The sequence below is a fragment of the Psammomys obesus genome, unplaced genomic scaffold (genome assembly GCF_907164565.1).
Source record: "Psammomys obesus unplaced genomic scaffold, mPsaObe1.curated_primary_1811, whole genome shotgun sequence".
In the NCBI taxonomy this organism is placed as follows: domain Eukaryota; kingdom Metazoa; phylum Chordata; class Mammalia; order Rodentia; family Muridae; genus Psammomys; species Psammomys obesus.
Window position 1 is genome coordinate 2,248,537 of NW_026596162.1, and position 14,425 is coordinate 2,262,961.

Genomic DNA, 14,425 nt, shown 5'->3' on the forward strand with positions numbered 1-14,425 from the left:
ACTATGAGTTTGAAACCGGCCTGGTTTATAAAGCGAGTCCAGGACAGCCAAGGCTACATGGAGAAACCCTGCCTCAAACCTTCCCCAGCCGTGCCCCCCCCCAAAAAAAAAACAGATTTCTAAAATTTTATTATTTATACTGGCACAAAAATGCAATCATATAGGATGTAGCCTTTAGGGGTTAGCTTTTCTCATTCAGTATAATTTCTTGAAGAGTCATGGGGGCTGATTTATCTGCTATTCATCCTTTCTTGTACAGTATTAATCCATGATGTGTATGTATCACAGCTGTTCTGATCATGTGCTTATTACAGGACATCTGTTACCTGCTTGAGGCCCCTTGGTTCATGTATGGGTTGGCCTTGGAGTTAGTTACCTTTTTCTTGTTTTTTTTTTATACATAATATATTTTTATTTAATTTAATTACAATTTTTTTCACTTTGTATCCCAGCTGTAGCCCTCTCCCTCAGCCCCTCCCAATCCTGCCATCCCTCCTTTCCTCATCTCCTCTCATGCCCCTCCCCTAGTCCACTGATAGGGGAGGTCCTCCTCCCCTTCCATCTGACCCTAGCATATCAAATCTCATCAGGACTGTCTGCATTGTCTTCCTCTGTGGCCTGGTAAGGCTACCCCCTTCAGGGGAAGGTGATAAAAGAGCCAACCACTGAGTTCATGCCACAGACAGCCCTTGTTCCCCTTACTAGGGAACTGACTTAAAGGCAAATAGTGGGAACTAGAAAAGATTATCCTGAGTGAGGTATCCAAGAAGCAGAAAGACACACATGGTATATGCTCACTTATAAGTGGATATTAGACATATACTATAGGATAAACATACTAAAATCTGTACACCTAAAGAAGCTAAACAAGAAGGAAGACCCTGGGTAAGATGATAGATTCTCTTTCAGAAAGGCAAATGGGATAGACATCTGAAAAGGGAGAAAACAGAGAACAGGACAACAGCCTACTACAGAGGGACTCTGAAAGATTCCACTCAGCAGGGTATCGAGGCAGATGCTGAGACTTATAGCCAAATTTTGGGCAGAGTGCAGGAATTTTTTTTTTCTTTTGAGACTGCGTTTCCCTGTGTGTAGGGTTGGCTGTTTGTAGGGTTGAACTCACTTTGTAGAGCAGGCTGGCCTTGAACTCAAAGAGATCTACTTGTCTCTGCCTCTGCTTACCCAAGTGATGAGATTAAAGGTGTGTGCCACCATGCCCAGAGTACAGGGAATCTTAGGAAAGAAGGGGGAGATAGAAAGACCTGGAGAGGACAGGAGCTCCACAAGGAGAGGAATAGAACCAAAAAATCTGGGTAAAGGGGTCTTTTCTGAGACTGATACTCCAATCAAGGACCATGTATGGAAATAATCTAGAACCCCTGCACAGATATAGCCCATGGCAGCTCATTTTCCTTTTTCTTATTTTTATATCTAATATTTTAACTAGAAAGCATTGGTGAATATATGTGAACTGTTATTAGACAAAAGGTTGTTTGCTTATGCTACTGTTAGTTACTGTTGTTCTAGTCAAGGTCCCTGTATTTTCAGAAGTTGTTATGAATGCTTGCATACAGCTGGAAAGTTCTGCAGTCCCCATACTGATACTGGTCATGATCCCCCCTCCTCCCAGACCCTAGTCCCTTGTGCTTCACGAGGTTGTGCACTCTGCTGATGCAGACTACAAAGTAAACTTGCTTAGAGTTGATGAGCACAGCTGGAACCAAAGAGGAAAGGCTGAAAGTAAGGCACATTCATACAGTGGTCTTTAAGATATGTGGGCTAGAGAGTGTTGAGCTGTTTGGCTTTTGCTCAGAAATTTCGTGTTTTGATAATTAGCATGATTCCAATCAAAGAATTGTAGAGGTTTCTGGATTTCATGTTTGGGCTAACATGAAAGGACACCTTCTCTTTTGATGTAGATGCTTATGAAGCAGATGGTCTAACAAATATGTAACTCAGTAAATTTCCGAGTTCTGGAGCAAACCCAGGGAGGAAACAGTTTTCAAAAGATCCTCCTATTGATTTGTCTTCTGTCGGGAAAGGTCAACGAATATTTCTTCAGCAGCGAAGCAGCACAATTAATATCTGTCCAATAACATTCAGTGATACAATTGAGCACTTCCTGTATTGACAAGTGAGACTGATGCCTGGGGTGACAGCTGCAGCACATGGGGAGACTGAGCTCAAGATGGGCTTTGCTGTGCAGTTCCTCCCGGCACTCCTGGAAGGCAAGCCTTGTTTCTCACTTACTTTTCCGTTGAGAGTGGGTTGCAGTTTGATTTTTTTTAAGGTTTGTTTTTAAATGTCATCTTTTAATTATATTTTGGATAATGATGAAGAGATGTGCAATTTGATTATGAGAATAAATCTTAAAAGGCTCAGTGACTCCTTTATCTGCTGCTTAAAACAACTCCCACTAGTAAAGAGTGTTTCATTAATTGTCAGTGCTTGGGAATTATGGAATTAGAACAGCTGACATTCCTTTCATCATTCATAGACTTAAGTGGCAGTGGCATTACTTACTCTAAATTAAGTTCCTTTCGTGGATAAAAAAAAAAAATACAACACTGTCACAAGAAACAGAGCAGTGTTAACTTTTATTTTGTAAGGCTGTTTTTCTAGTGGAGAGATGAAAACAGCTATCATTCCTTTTCACATAAAGAGATAAGTGATCTAATTCAATCCTTTAGGGATTCTAGCCATGCTTTTAAAGTGGACATTGGTATGTTTTCGTGTCTTCCATGCCCATAAAAGTACAGTGCATTTTTCTTAATATGGACACAATGTGAATGTGTTACTTATGTGTGTGTGTAACATGCATGTATGTGGGTATTGATGCACCCACACATACTCGTTAGGGGGATGGATGAATAGATGATGGGTACTTTTAGTGTATATGTTCTGCATTTAGCCTACTGTGTTTTAAACCTGCCAGTGCATGGGCTTATCTTTGTTGGTCAGCAAAGGGCTGAATCCGGTGACTATCCTGTCAAGTGGAAGCTGATGCTTGTGTTAAGCGGCAGCAGAGCAATACGTGGCTTTTGTCTCTGTGAGACTGCATTCACCTTGTTTTCCAAGACAAGAGCTCCTAGAATCATGATGCTTTGATAATTTTTACTGAAGAGATTTCTGCAACCTCCTTCCATTTCTGCTCTCTTGTCTTGAAAGACTTGTTTATAATTTAGTGAACTCTCTGACTCCTGCTATGGTTCATGCCTGTAAACCCAACACTAGGAGGGCTGAGGCAGGATGGTTGCTGGGAATCAGACCTCAGCTTTGATTACATAGTTTCAGGATAGCCTATGCTCTCTTAGAACCAATGGGCTGGGTTCCAGCATAATGGGTTCAGTGTTTGCCTAGCATGCTTGGGGTTCTAGATTTAATTCCTAGAACCACATAAAACCAAGCATAATGACCCCATAGTCCCAGCACTGGCAAGCTAGAAACATGTGTATCAAAGGTTTTAAGGTCTTCCTTAGCTACACAGTTTGAGACCAGGATAGGTTACATGAAACTTATTTCAAAATAAAACAAGTCAGGAGGTAGCAAAACCCTGTACTCTTAGCATTCCATGGGGGAGGCAAGGCAAGGGTTTAATGCAAACTGGGCCTACTTAGTTAGACCCTGGCTACAAACAAACATATAAACAAACAAGTAGCAAATAAATCACAATTTCTATATAAAATAGGAAATATTTTTAGTATTAAACTATGCAGCAGTTAAACAAAGCTTTTAAATTATTAAGAAGGCTGATTTGCTGTAAGATAACTTGTTTGTAACATGTTACTTTAAAAACATTTAATTCTCTTGAGATCTAAGATTTTACAATGAAATTGAGGGAAGTAGGCTAAAAAATGGAAGCACTATATTTTGGGATAGTCTGAGGGAGGCATAAGAGGTAGGCTATGAGCTTTGGTGATTTGAATATCACTCTATTTAGCCTTTAACTCCTAATAAAGGCTGAGGGAGGCATGATGTGTGATATTCCCATGTTTTTTAAAGCTCTGAATTTTTCCGCACTGTGCCGTGTCCAGTTAGGTCAGCTTGGCCCAGTGCCATGATTCTGCCTCTATTTTTCTGCCTCATTTTTGCTTCTGGTTGGTAATCTTACCTTCAACACCCTGCAGTCATTTAAGAACATTTCTGATGTACTTTTCCAAATAGACTTGCTCAGCCTATTTTAAAGCAACTCCTTTTTTCTCTGTAGCCCCATAGAACCTCATTTTTAGCACTCACAGAACTTAGGGCTCTTTGTCTCTTTGCTTTGAAAGCATGTATCCCTTGGGGGCATGAGCTCTCAAGTTCCATGCTCCTGAATTCACATCCCAGATCTGGCACTTACTAACTGTTGGCTGACTAACCCCATTGCCAGCTCTCCTTAGAGACATTTTCACTTTAGACTTAGAAAAGCCAGGCAGCTATGTTTCTTTCACCCCTTAAAACTCAGCAGCCTTGCAAGCTAGCTCTGGGGGATGCCTTTTAAGAAGTAGGGAGTATTAGACAACTTTTCTTTCCCTGTGCAGCAACATTTAATTAAAGCAGTGCTCATGGCAGCCATTTCTGAGACTGGGACAAGAAGATAAACGGAGCAGGATTATTCTTGGCATCTTAGAGTTGTTTTACCCAACCAGGAAATGGCCAATTCCAGAGTTCTTCTTGTAGAAGTCAAGTGTCTAATGATGTGTGTAATTTTCAGTTTGATTTTCTACTTTGTTAAACCAGAAGTATTTCTAGATAGTTATATAACCTTGAGCAGATGAACTAAGCTCTTTGAACTTTGGCTTTCTCGGCTGTGAATAAGTAGAACTGGTAGCAGTCATTTCACGTAGTGATATGAAAGTTAATGAGAGCTTATTTCCTGGTTTACCATAACAAGTAATTGTTTATTCTTTTTTCTGATTTTATTTGATATTGCTAATTAGGAAGCATCTATCATGTTGTTTTTTTACAAAAATAAATCATAATAAGTATCTGCTGAAGGAATAAATGAATATTAGCATAAAGCATTTATACAGACTTTATGTTTTTGTTGCTTGTCCTTCCACATTCTTGCTAATGACTTGAATTGACAATCTTTTTCCACTCCTCATATGTGGCTTGAGGCGATAACTGGCTTTAGTCAATTAGGTCAACAGCAAAAAGATATTCAGAGTGTGTTCATACCAAGATTTAATGCAACCGTATGTGCATGCACCCAAACTGCCTTACTGGATCACGTGAAAGGATCATGTGAAAGGCCCCAGCAATATGCGGCCCAGACCAGCCATGTCAGTGAGTCCAGCTGGGCATGTGTGCCTATATGAACCCAGTGACAAACTGAAGATCCCAGGATCAACTGATCTGAAGCTCAATGAACCACAATGTTATGGCAGTGGTATTTGTTGTTGTTGTTGTGTTGTTTTGGGGTTTTTTTTTTGTATATTTTTTAATTCAGGAAAATAAATGCTAGAAACAGTAACCTAGGAGATGGGTTTTGTGAGTCTCAGCTTGAAGCCTAGAGAAGTGCTACCTGCAGGTTTCTGCTAGGTTTTAAAACCTGAATCCAGTAACTGAGAAATACTAGAGAATTCCAAGTTAGGACAACAGAGGCATGGCATGTAAAGGTAATGTCTAATCCTCCACTTAATGGGGAGAGTGCTGTGAGGTAACAACAGAGACACAAAAATGGAATGTAGAGTTCAAATTATAGTTGTGCAATATGAAATCTCCGTCTCTGGTTTAGAAAATATACAACAGATGCCAAGAGCTAAAAGTGTGTGCCGTATGCAGCCGCTCTCAGATGAACTAAGTAGTTACTATGATATGCAATGAGTATGTACAGATGTGTCCGTAAGTATCAACACAAACTTGCATTGTTGTTGAATAAGAATCAAACCTATCCTGTAGATCTACCAAGTAAATGGAACGTGTCAAGTGGTCGCTGATACGGCTCCTGCCAGCTTCTTTCAGCTGAGAGAAGTTGATGTACTTGTCTGTCTTTAGAGTGCTTGCATTTCTATTGGTTGTATGCTTTGGTGTGCACCTCTAGAATGAATGTTGCATGTGAGTTCTGTGAAGCTGTAATCACAGAGTGAGACCAAAAATCCTGTTTCTGGTTCTCAGACTGTAGTACCATTGCCTTGAGCCCCTTTGCTGTTCTTTTATCCATTATGGGGTGATCATCACTTGTGATACTAGGGTTTGTTTGTTGGTTTTTAAATTTCTAATTGATGAGTCTTTCTTGTTGATTCCATTGGATTTCTTGTGCTTTCTCCTTGGAGCCCTGGGCTTGTGTGTCCTATTCCTTATATAAGTTTATTAATATGCCTGGCAGTGTTAACATCTTTCCTGACTAAGATAATCATACCACTTCACTCCACAGGGAAAGAAGTCTTCCTGATTCTTATGGGGCTGTATTTTTCTGTTGTGAAGTACATTGAAGAAAATAGAGTAAAACACAAAGCTATCCTCTTGGGGTGTCCTTGACACTGTGTTATTCAAGCCTCTTCCTGTCTGGAGTACCACATGGTATATTTATTAGTCTTTACACTTTTGTGATGAATCTTTGCTTTTCTCTCTCTCCTTCCTTTCTTTTTCTTTTTCCTTTCTTTCCAAAATTCCCCAAATGCTTCCTGATCCACTATCAGTGCTATTTATACTGAATTTCTGTACTATTATTTATGCCCAAAGCTCCATGTCTTGTGTCATTGAGACCTGTATCCTGGCTCTGTATGTCTCCTACCAGGGAATGATACTCTGCCTTAGGAGGAGGCAGTCTGAGACTCCAATGAAGCTGGTACTTGAGATTTGCTGTTCCAAGGGAAAGTATAAAGAAAGAAGTCTCTTCATTGAAATCACCCTTTCTCCCCATCAACACCTGTCGTTTAAATAGCTTTCTATATTTCTTTCCCTATTGCTTGTCATCTAAGGTTTTATACATCATTCAACAAGAAGCAAAACCATAGCTAATGGTGGAGGAAGTCACACAGATCATCATCATTCATTTTGAAGACTGAAAGGATTTAATGTGGAGACTCAGGGCTCTCTTGTGGGGAAGAGAGGCTCTGCACTTACCTGCTCTGTTCTTCGTAAGCTGCCAGCCTGTTGTCTCCTGTACTTGCTAGCTGTTATATATTCTGTTCTTTGTAAATTATGCATTCTGTTCAACCCTTCATCTATTGAAATGCACATCAGTTATTTCCACTATTTAGCTCAGATCAATATTACTTAACACCAGTATGCAATTGGTTGAGTAGGGGAAGGAAGAGAGAAATGAAGAGAAGGAAGACAGTGCATTACTGTGACATCCTATGAACCTGTAACTTTTTTTGTTTTATGTTTAAAATCTAATCCAGGCATTGTACATGTTAGCCGGTATTGTACATCTTAGCTGTTGCCCTCGGCCCTAGTTCAATAACCTTTCAGGAGCCATCAAAAGTACTTTTTGTCTTTGTTATCGTATGTGTGAAGTAGTTCCTCACTATGGTTTTATTTTGAGCTTCTGAATTTCTAATGATGTTGAACACCTTACTCTGTCGTCCACATGTGTAAGGTAGGGTGTTGAAATCGTTGCCCTCTTTTCAGTAGGGTTGTTTGTGGTTGTATTGTGGGAATTCATTTTTACCATGAACAGTTAACTTTAACAGACACACAGCAATCCTTTGTTGCCATTCCATAGATCAAGCTTTCACTCTACTGAAGTGTCTTTTCATGAGCAAAATCATGTAAATATTGATGAAATGCAATTTCTTTCTTTAGTTGTCAGTACTTTTATACGTAGGGGGCAATTTTTCCCTATATATATTTTCAGGACTCAAACTTTTAAGTCTTAAATTTAGATTTCCAATCTACTTTGGGTTTTGCATAAAGCATAAGGTGGGGGTTAGACAAGATGGCTCAGCAAATAAAGACAGTTTTTGGCAGTCTGTAAGTACTTTGCTCTTGTTGATGCTCTTGTAAATAAGGTTGTTTGGGTTTTTTAATTTAAAGATTGTTCATTTTTAAAATTTGGACATGTAATTGATGCTTGCAGTGTGGTTATATATTATGTTTGCAACTTTGGTTATATATATTATATAGCTTTCTTGAATTTGAAAATTCATGTTTTTATGGATAGATTAAAGTTTTCTACATAGAAAACTGTGTCATCTATAAATAGGGACAATTATATTTAGTAATTTCCAAATAGGTATTTGCTTTATTTCTTGTTCTTGCTTAGTTTCTCTGCTTAGAACTGGTAGTACTGTGTGAGTGTAGTGCGGTTGTGAGCACCCTTTCTCAGGTCTTCTTCACAGAGCATGATGGTAGCTGTGACTTACTCACACACAATTTTCTTCATGTGGAGGAAATTGCATTGTGTTCTAATTATTGAAAATTTATTTAGTCACAAAGGTATGTTGTTTTATCAAATGCTTTTTTGGCATTAATTAGGATAATGGTGTGATGCCCTCCCTTTTATTCTACCAGCTTGTTTTATCACATTGATTGGGTCTCATTTTGAACTACCCTTGCATGCATTCCTGCACAAATCCCATTTGATCAGAGTGTATAATCCATTTAATATGCTGCTGAATTTGGTTTGCTAGTAATTTGTTGATGATTTATGCATCTGTGTACATATGGGATATTGGTCTGTGCTTTATTTTTCCTATCATGCTCCCCTGAAATTCTTATTTTATTTTAATACTCTATTATCTTTATTTTAATGAATTTTCACTCATGTGTTATAACTGCTGAAAAAATGTTTTCTGGGAATTCTTTTACTATTTTTAATAAGAGCCAAGAATACATACTGTCATTTTTTAGCATGGCAAGGACAAAGATAGATAGATAGATAGATAGATAGATAGATAGATAGATAGATAGATAAAGATAGATGAGACCAAAAAAGCTTTAGTAGTTATAGTTTTTGAAAGATTTACTTGTGTGAATGAGTATGAGTTTGTGGCTGCCTCAGGCATTGGATCTCATGGAGCTGTAGTTACAGATGTGAGCTGCTGGGTGTGGGTACTGAGATCATCTGGAAAATCACATGTGGCCCCTGAGACATTTCTTTAAACCTAAATTACATCCCAATGAAAATTTTATTCTATCTCCAAAGAGTTAAATAGGCCACTGATCAAGTATTATAGATGGAAGAGTGAAGTACCTCTCTCGTTCTGAGGAGAGAAGAGAGCAGTCTTCCACTATTGAGTGGGGATACCCTTTTGTGTGTTTTTTTTCTAGTCTCGTCCACCTTGGAATTGTATTTACTTTAAATTTTATCTTTAGTTTTTTAATCTGTTTTTATGTTGTGATCTCTGGGGAAAATCTGCTCCAGGAGTAGCATCTTTTAATAGGCATTAGCTAGTATTTTTCTTCCTTGTCCTCGGTAGCTGTATAGGTAAGACCTGGAGGGCCAGCCATCTCATAGTCATGTCATGGATTAGAATCATCTACAGCTATAAGATCATTTTTTTAGTACCTTGTTGTCCTCTTTTTCTCTTACTCCTACCCTTACTCTTTGTTCTTAACTTTCCTTTCTCTGGACTCTTACACAGTCTCTTCCTTCCATGTAGTGACAGACTGGCCTTCTCATAAAGATGTTCAGCAACAATGTGCAAACATGAACTTTCTCTCATAGAATGTTCAGTCAATGCAAAATGGCATTCATTAAACTGCCTGGCTGTCTCTCTTCACAAGGGTTCTGTTGCCGAGGATGTCCATCTGTATTCAGTGTCTCTTCTGGTGACTCTGGCTTTTTAGAATTTATGGTTCTAAAATGAGGGGAAATGCTACTGTAAGCACTGTCTGACCTTGAACCTTTCAATCCATTACATTCAAGTATTCCAAAGAGCTGAAGAGTGTCCCCACTTCAGGTGACAGTAGTTGTTAGTGTTGTGCTTTTATGGCTTACTCTCTTCCACAAAGAATTTGAAACATTATATAAAATACACAGAAGAGGAGAAAATAATTAGTTGAATAATCAGGGCAAAGTGAAAATCAGGACATAGAAATAAGATCGCAATAGAGTCACATAGAATTAAACCCTAGGCATTTTTTTTAGTTGTTGAGTGGATGTGCATGTTTGGCTCGTAAGTTTTCACAGAGCCAAAATGAAATGTGAATTATTATGACCAATTATGTAATACATGGCATCCTCAAAGTTAAAAACAGCCCAGTTGTTCTGGAGGAAGCCTTTTCTGTTCATAAGGCATTTTCTTAGATCTGAGATCTATTTATTTCCTGCAGCCTCCTGTAGAAGACTATATGTGGTAACCAACATCCCTAACAGGCATTCCTGACATTGTCTTAATAATTTAATGAACCATGATAAAGTGCTGAGTGTATTCGAGATATAAGTCTAGATAGGATCAAAACAAAGCATTTTAAAAGTGAAATTTGTTATAACTCAGCAAACTATGCTTTTTTTTTTTTTTTTTGAAAGCTTCCATTGTGGTTGGTTGTCACACATAAGGAAGTTTTATATTTTTTGAAAATGTGTGTGTGTGTGATTACTGATGTCTGGGAAGGCTACAGTTGTCAGGTCCCCTTTAAGTTGTAGTTATTAGAGTTGTGAGTTGCCTGATGTGAGTACTGGGAATCAAATTCCAGTCCTGCAAGATCGGTGCATGCTGTTAACCACTGAGACATCTCTTCAGCCCCTCGATCAAGCATTTTGTCCAGAACAATCATGAAAATGATCATGCTGGAATAAGCATTGGCAGTAAGGCCATATGGAGTTTAAAAGCCCACTTCTCAGCACACTAGGGTACTGAGGAAATTTGTCTCTTAGGATTATAGGAACAAGGTTCCCATTTCTTCTTGCAGCTACATGACGCTTCCAAAGACCATATGGCTGCTTATAGCCAGCAAAGTCCATTCTATCTAGACTGTGAAAATGGAGTTTTACATAAAATGGGCTAATCACAAGAGTGAAATATCACCCTTTATGGGTCCTCACCACACTCGGGGCTTTGTCTAGGACATGTGAATGGGGTATGGGGGTCTTGGGGTCACCTCTGACTGCCATGGGATCCTGTTTATCATTAGTGTCCTATTGGAATGCTATTCCTTTCATGAGCTCTTTATATAAGCATTTCTAGCTGTATGAACGGCTCTCATGCCTTCCTCCACACAGTGCTCTATATCATGTCTTATTTTGCTTCATATATGTGAAATATGGCTGTGTCATAATCTGAATAGGACACTTTATCTTTGGAATACATGTTGCTAAACATACATTTCCAACTGCTTACTTGCTCTCACATTCTTGGGATAGCTTATGAAGAGTAAAAATGGTATTTTTTAAAAGATGAAGTTTTTTTTCAATTGAAAACATTTTTTTCATATAATGTATTCTCGTTACGTTTTCCCTCCCTCTGCTCCTCTGAGTTCCTCCCTTCTCATCCAAATTTACCCCCTGTCTCTCATTACAAAACAAACAGGCTTCTAAGGGATAATAAATATAATAAGATGTAATATAATAAGTATATAATATAATATAATATAATATAATATAATATAATATAATATAATATAATATAATATAATATAATATAATATAATATAATGTATAGTAATGATAAAACAAATGCAAACGAATAGGACAAAACAAACAGAAAAAGAGTTCAAGAAAAGGCGTAAGAGACAGATACAGATGCAGAGACCCACTTGCTCACACACTCAGGGATCCCATAAAAACACAACACCAGAAGCCATAATATATATGCATTGGACCTGTGGGATCAAAAGAGAAAAAGATCACATTAAAAAAAAAGAAGAAAAACCCTTGATAAGACATTATGAGATAAGTTAACTCCAAAGATGCAACTGAGTTAATTTTCTGATAATCTACTACTGGCAAGGAGCCTACCCTTAAGATTTGTTCATTTCCCCAGTGAGACTCCCTTGGTGAAAACTAAATTTTCATTTCCCTTGGTTACCAGTTGGAGGTAGCTTCTGAGTTAGGGATATAGGCTTTGTTCTTGATAGCCTAATAATGTTTCCTTAATGTCAGCCATCTGCTGTGGCATATTTTGAAGACTTATCTCTGGACAGCAAGCCACTTAGGGAGATATTTTATCTTTTCTTTTAAGTTGTCTGCATATAGGGTACTAATATTTGAATCAGAACAAACATATGTTATGGAAAATCCTAATTCAGTGCTGAGAACCAAGGCTTGGACTTGGAGGTGGGGTAATGACTCAGTAGGTAAAGTACTTGGTGCACAAGCATGAGGACCTGAGTTTGGATAGCCAGGACCCAAACGAAAATTCAGTCAGGACAGTGAATGCCTGTGATCCCAGTTCTGGGAAGTCAAAGACTGGAGGATCTTTGGTGCTTGCTGGCCAGCCAATCTCACTGAACAAGGGAGTTTCAGGGTTAAGAAACCCTATCTCAAAAATAATGTATTGAGGCTGGCAATGGTTAAGAACACTTTTTTGCTCTTTCACAGGACCCTGGTTCAGTTTCCAACACCCACCAGGCAGTTCACAACCATCTTGAGCTCCAATTAGAAAGGCTCCAGTGCCCTCTTTTGACTTCTGTGAGAATTGCATGCAGGCATGTGGTGCACCAACATACACACAAGCAAACACCATTGTCTTGTGTGAGCCCTGTGCTCATCTAGTACACATCTAAACATGCAAGCATAGCAGCCATACACAGCAGATGAAAGTAAATAATTTTTTTATAAATAAGGTATAGGGGCTGGAGAGATGGCTCAGTGGTTAAGTTCTTCCAGAAGTCCTCAATTCAATTCCCAGCAACCACTTGGTGGCTCACAGCCATCTATACTGGAATTTGAAGTACAAAAGGGAGTAAGAAAGGTATTTGATGTTTACCTCTGGCCTCAATACACATGCACCTTCACACATAAGTGAACACAAATGTGCTTGCACACACATGCACACACACGCGTGCACATGACAGAAGGGATGTAAGAAGGGAGGGAAAACATGAGGATGAACAAGCTTCCCCTTTTGGACGTTATTGTAATGTTACAGATATTCCCTAGCTGGTATGATTTCAGTCAGGTTTAGGGGTGGGCTGTAAGAAGTGTGGAAAAAAAAGAAAAGGTAAAATTGAACATTGTCTTAGGTGAGTCCATTGTGTTTTTCAGCCCTCCTACCAGGAGGCACCCATTATTCAGAACTGCCGGTCTTCATCAGACAGCGTCATGCATCTGTGTAATCTTGATGCTTTCCTAAACAGACATTTTGCTTTGTTCCTAATCATAGCTGGTGCTCACGATCGAATTGGCTGGGCTTTTGGCCTGGGGTTAGAAAGACTGGCTATGATCCTCTACGACATCCCTGACATCCGCCTCTTCTGGAGTAAGGAAGAGCGCTTCCTGAAGCAGTTCCGCCTCTCCGACATCAATCAGAGGGTCAAGTTTCAGGTAGGAAGACTTAAAAGAATTAGGATAATGTTGATACAACTTGTCATCAAAATCTGGAAGGATCTCCCACTTAAAAACTGTTGAATTTTTTTGTTGAATTTTTAAATACTATTTTAAAACTAGGGTAACAGTCAACTTGATGGGATTTAAAGTCACTGTGGAAACAAATCTGTGGGTCTGTCTTTAAGGAATTATCCAGATTAGGTACATCAAGATCAGAAAACCCACCCTAAATTCGGGCAGTGTCACTCACAGAGCCAGAGTCCTGCCTGAATTAATAGGAGAAGGGTACTGTGCACAAGCACCCATACTATCCCCTTGCTTACTGTGGACAAATTGTGAGCACCCGACTCCAGTGGCTTCTATTCTTCCTTCCATACCATTGTGGGCTATATCCCCTGAATCTTTAAACAAAATAAAACACTTCCTTTTGAAGTAGATTTAATACATGTTTTTATTAACTCTTTAAGAATTTGTTGCATTGTATTTTGATCATATTCCTCTTCTCTCCCAGTTCCAGATGCACCACCCATTCCATACCCACCCAACTTTGTGACCTCATTAAGAAAATAAAACATGAATAAAATAAAGCACTTTAATTAGTGCTGTGTTTGCAAGCGTTCCGTGGGCTAAATTCTACCTACCAGGTGCCAGAGCCCTAAAGAAAATAACTCCCCTTTGTCCTGCAACTCTCTATCAATAGCTTCTCAGCTAGGATCTTCATAATCACTTCCCCTCTTTACTGGGATAGTTGGCTAGCTTGAACTTGCACTGGTTTGTCAGTGTCTGAGAGTTTATATGTGCAAATGCCCTATAGTGTCCAGAAAACATTGTTTTATTACAGTCATCCACTGCCTAAGGTTTTTACACTCTTTCTACTCCTTCTTTTGTTCCCCCTATTACTTAAAAGGAAAGAATGTGTTCTAGATACCCTGTTTAGGCCTGACCAGTCTACAGTCTATTATTATCTTCGCCTTGATCAGTTGTAAGTCACCACCAGGTGTGGGAGGGTGAAGCTTCTCTCATGGTTTGATAGATACCCTAGTATGTGTGTGTAATGATGTC

The 14,425-nt window shown here is 38.9% G+C and overlaps 1 protein-coding gene across 5 annotated transcripts in view; it reads left to right on the top strand.

Annotated features, from left to right (window-relative positions):
- Positions 1–14,425, top strand: part of Fars2 (phenylalanyl-tRNA synthetase 2, mitochondrial) — a 403,608-nt gene that overhangs the window by 201,052 nt on the left and 188,131 nt on the right. For all 5 annotated transcript variants that reach the window (XM_055595241.1, XM_055595240.1, XM_055595239.1 and 2 more), the window contains one exon: positions 13,200–13,360. In XM_055595241.1, coding sequence (XP_055451216.1) covers positions 13,200–13,360 — 161 coding nt within the window. The remainder of the gene's footprint in view (positions 1–13,199; positions 13,361–14,425) is intronic.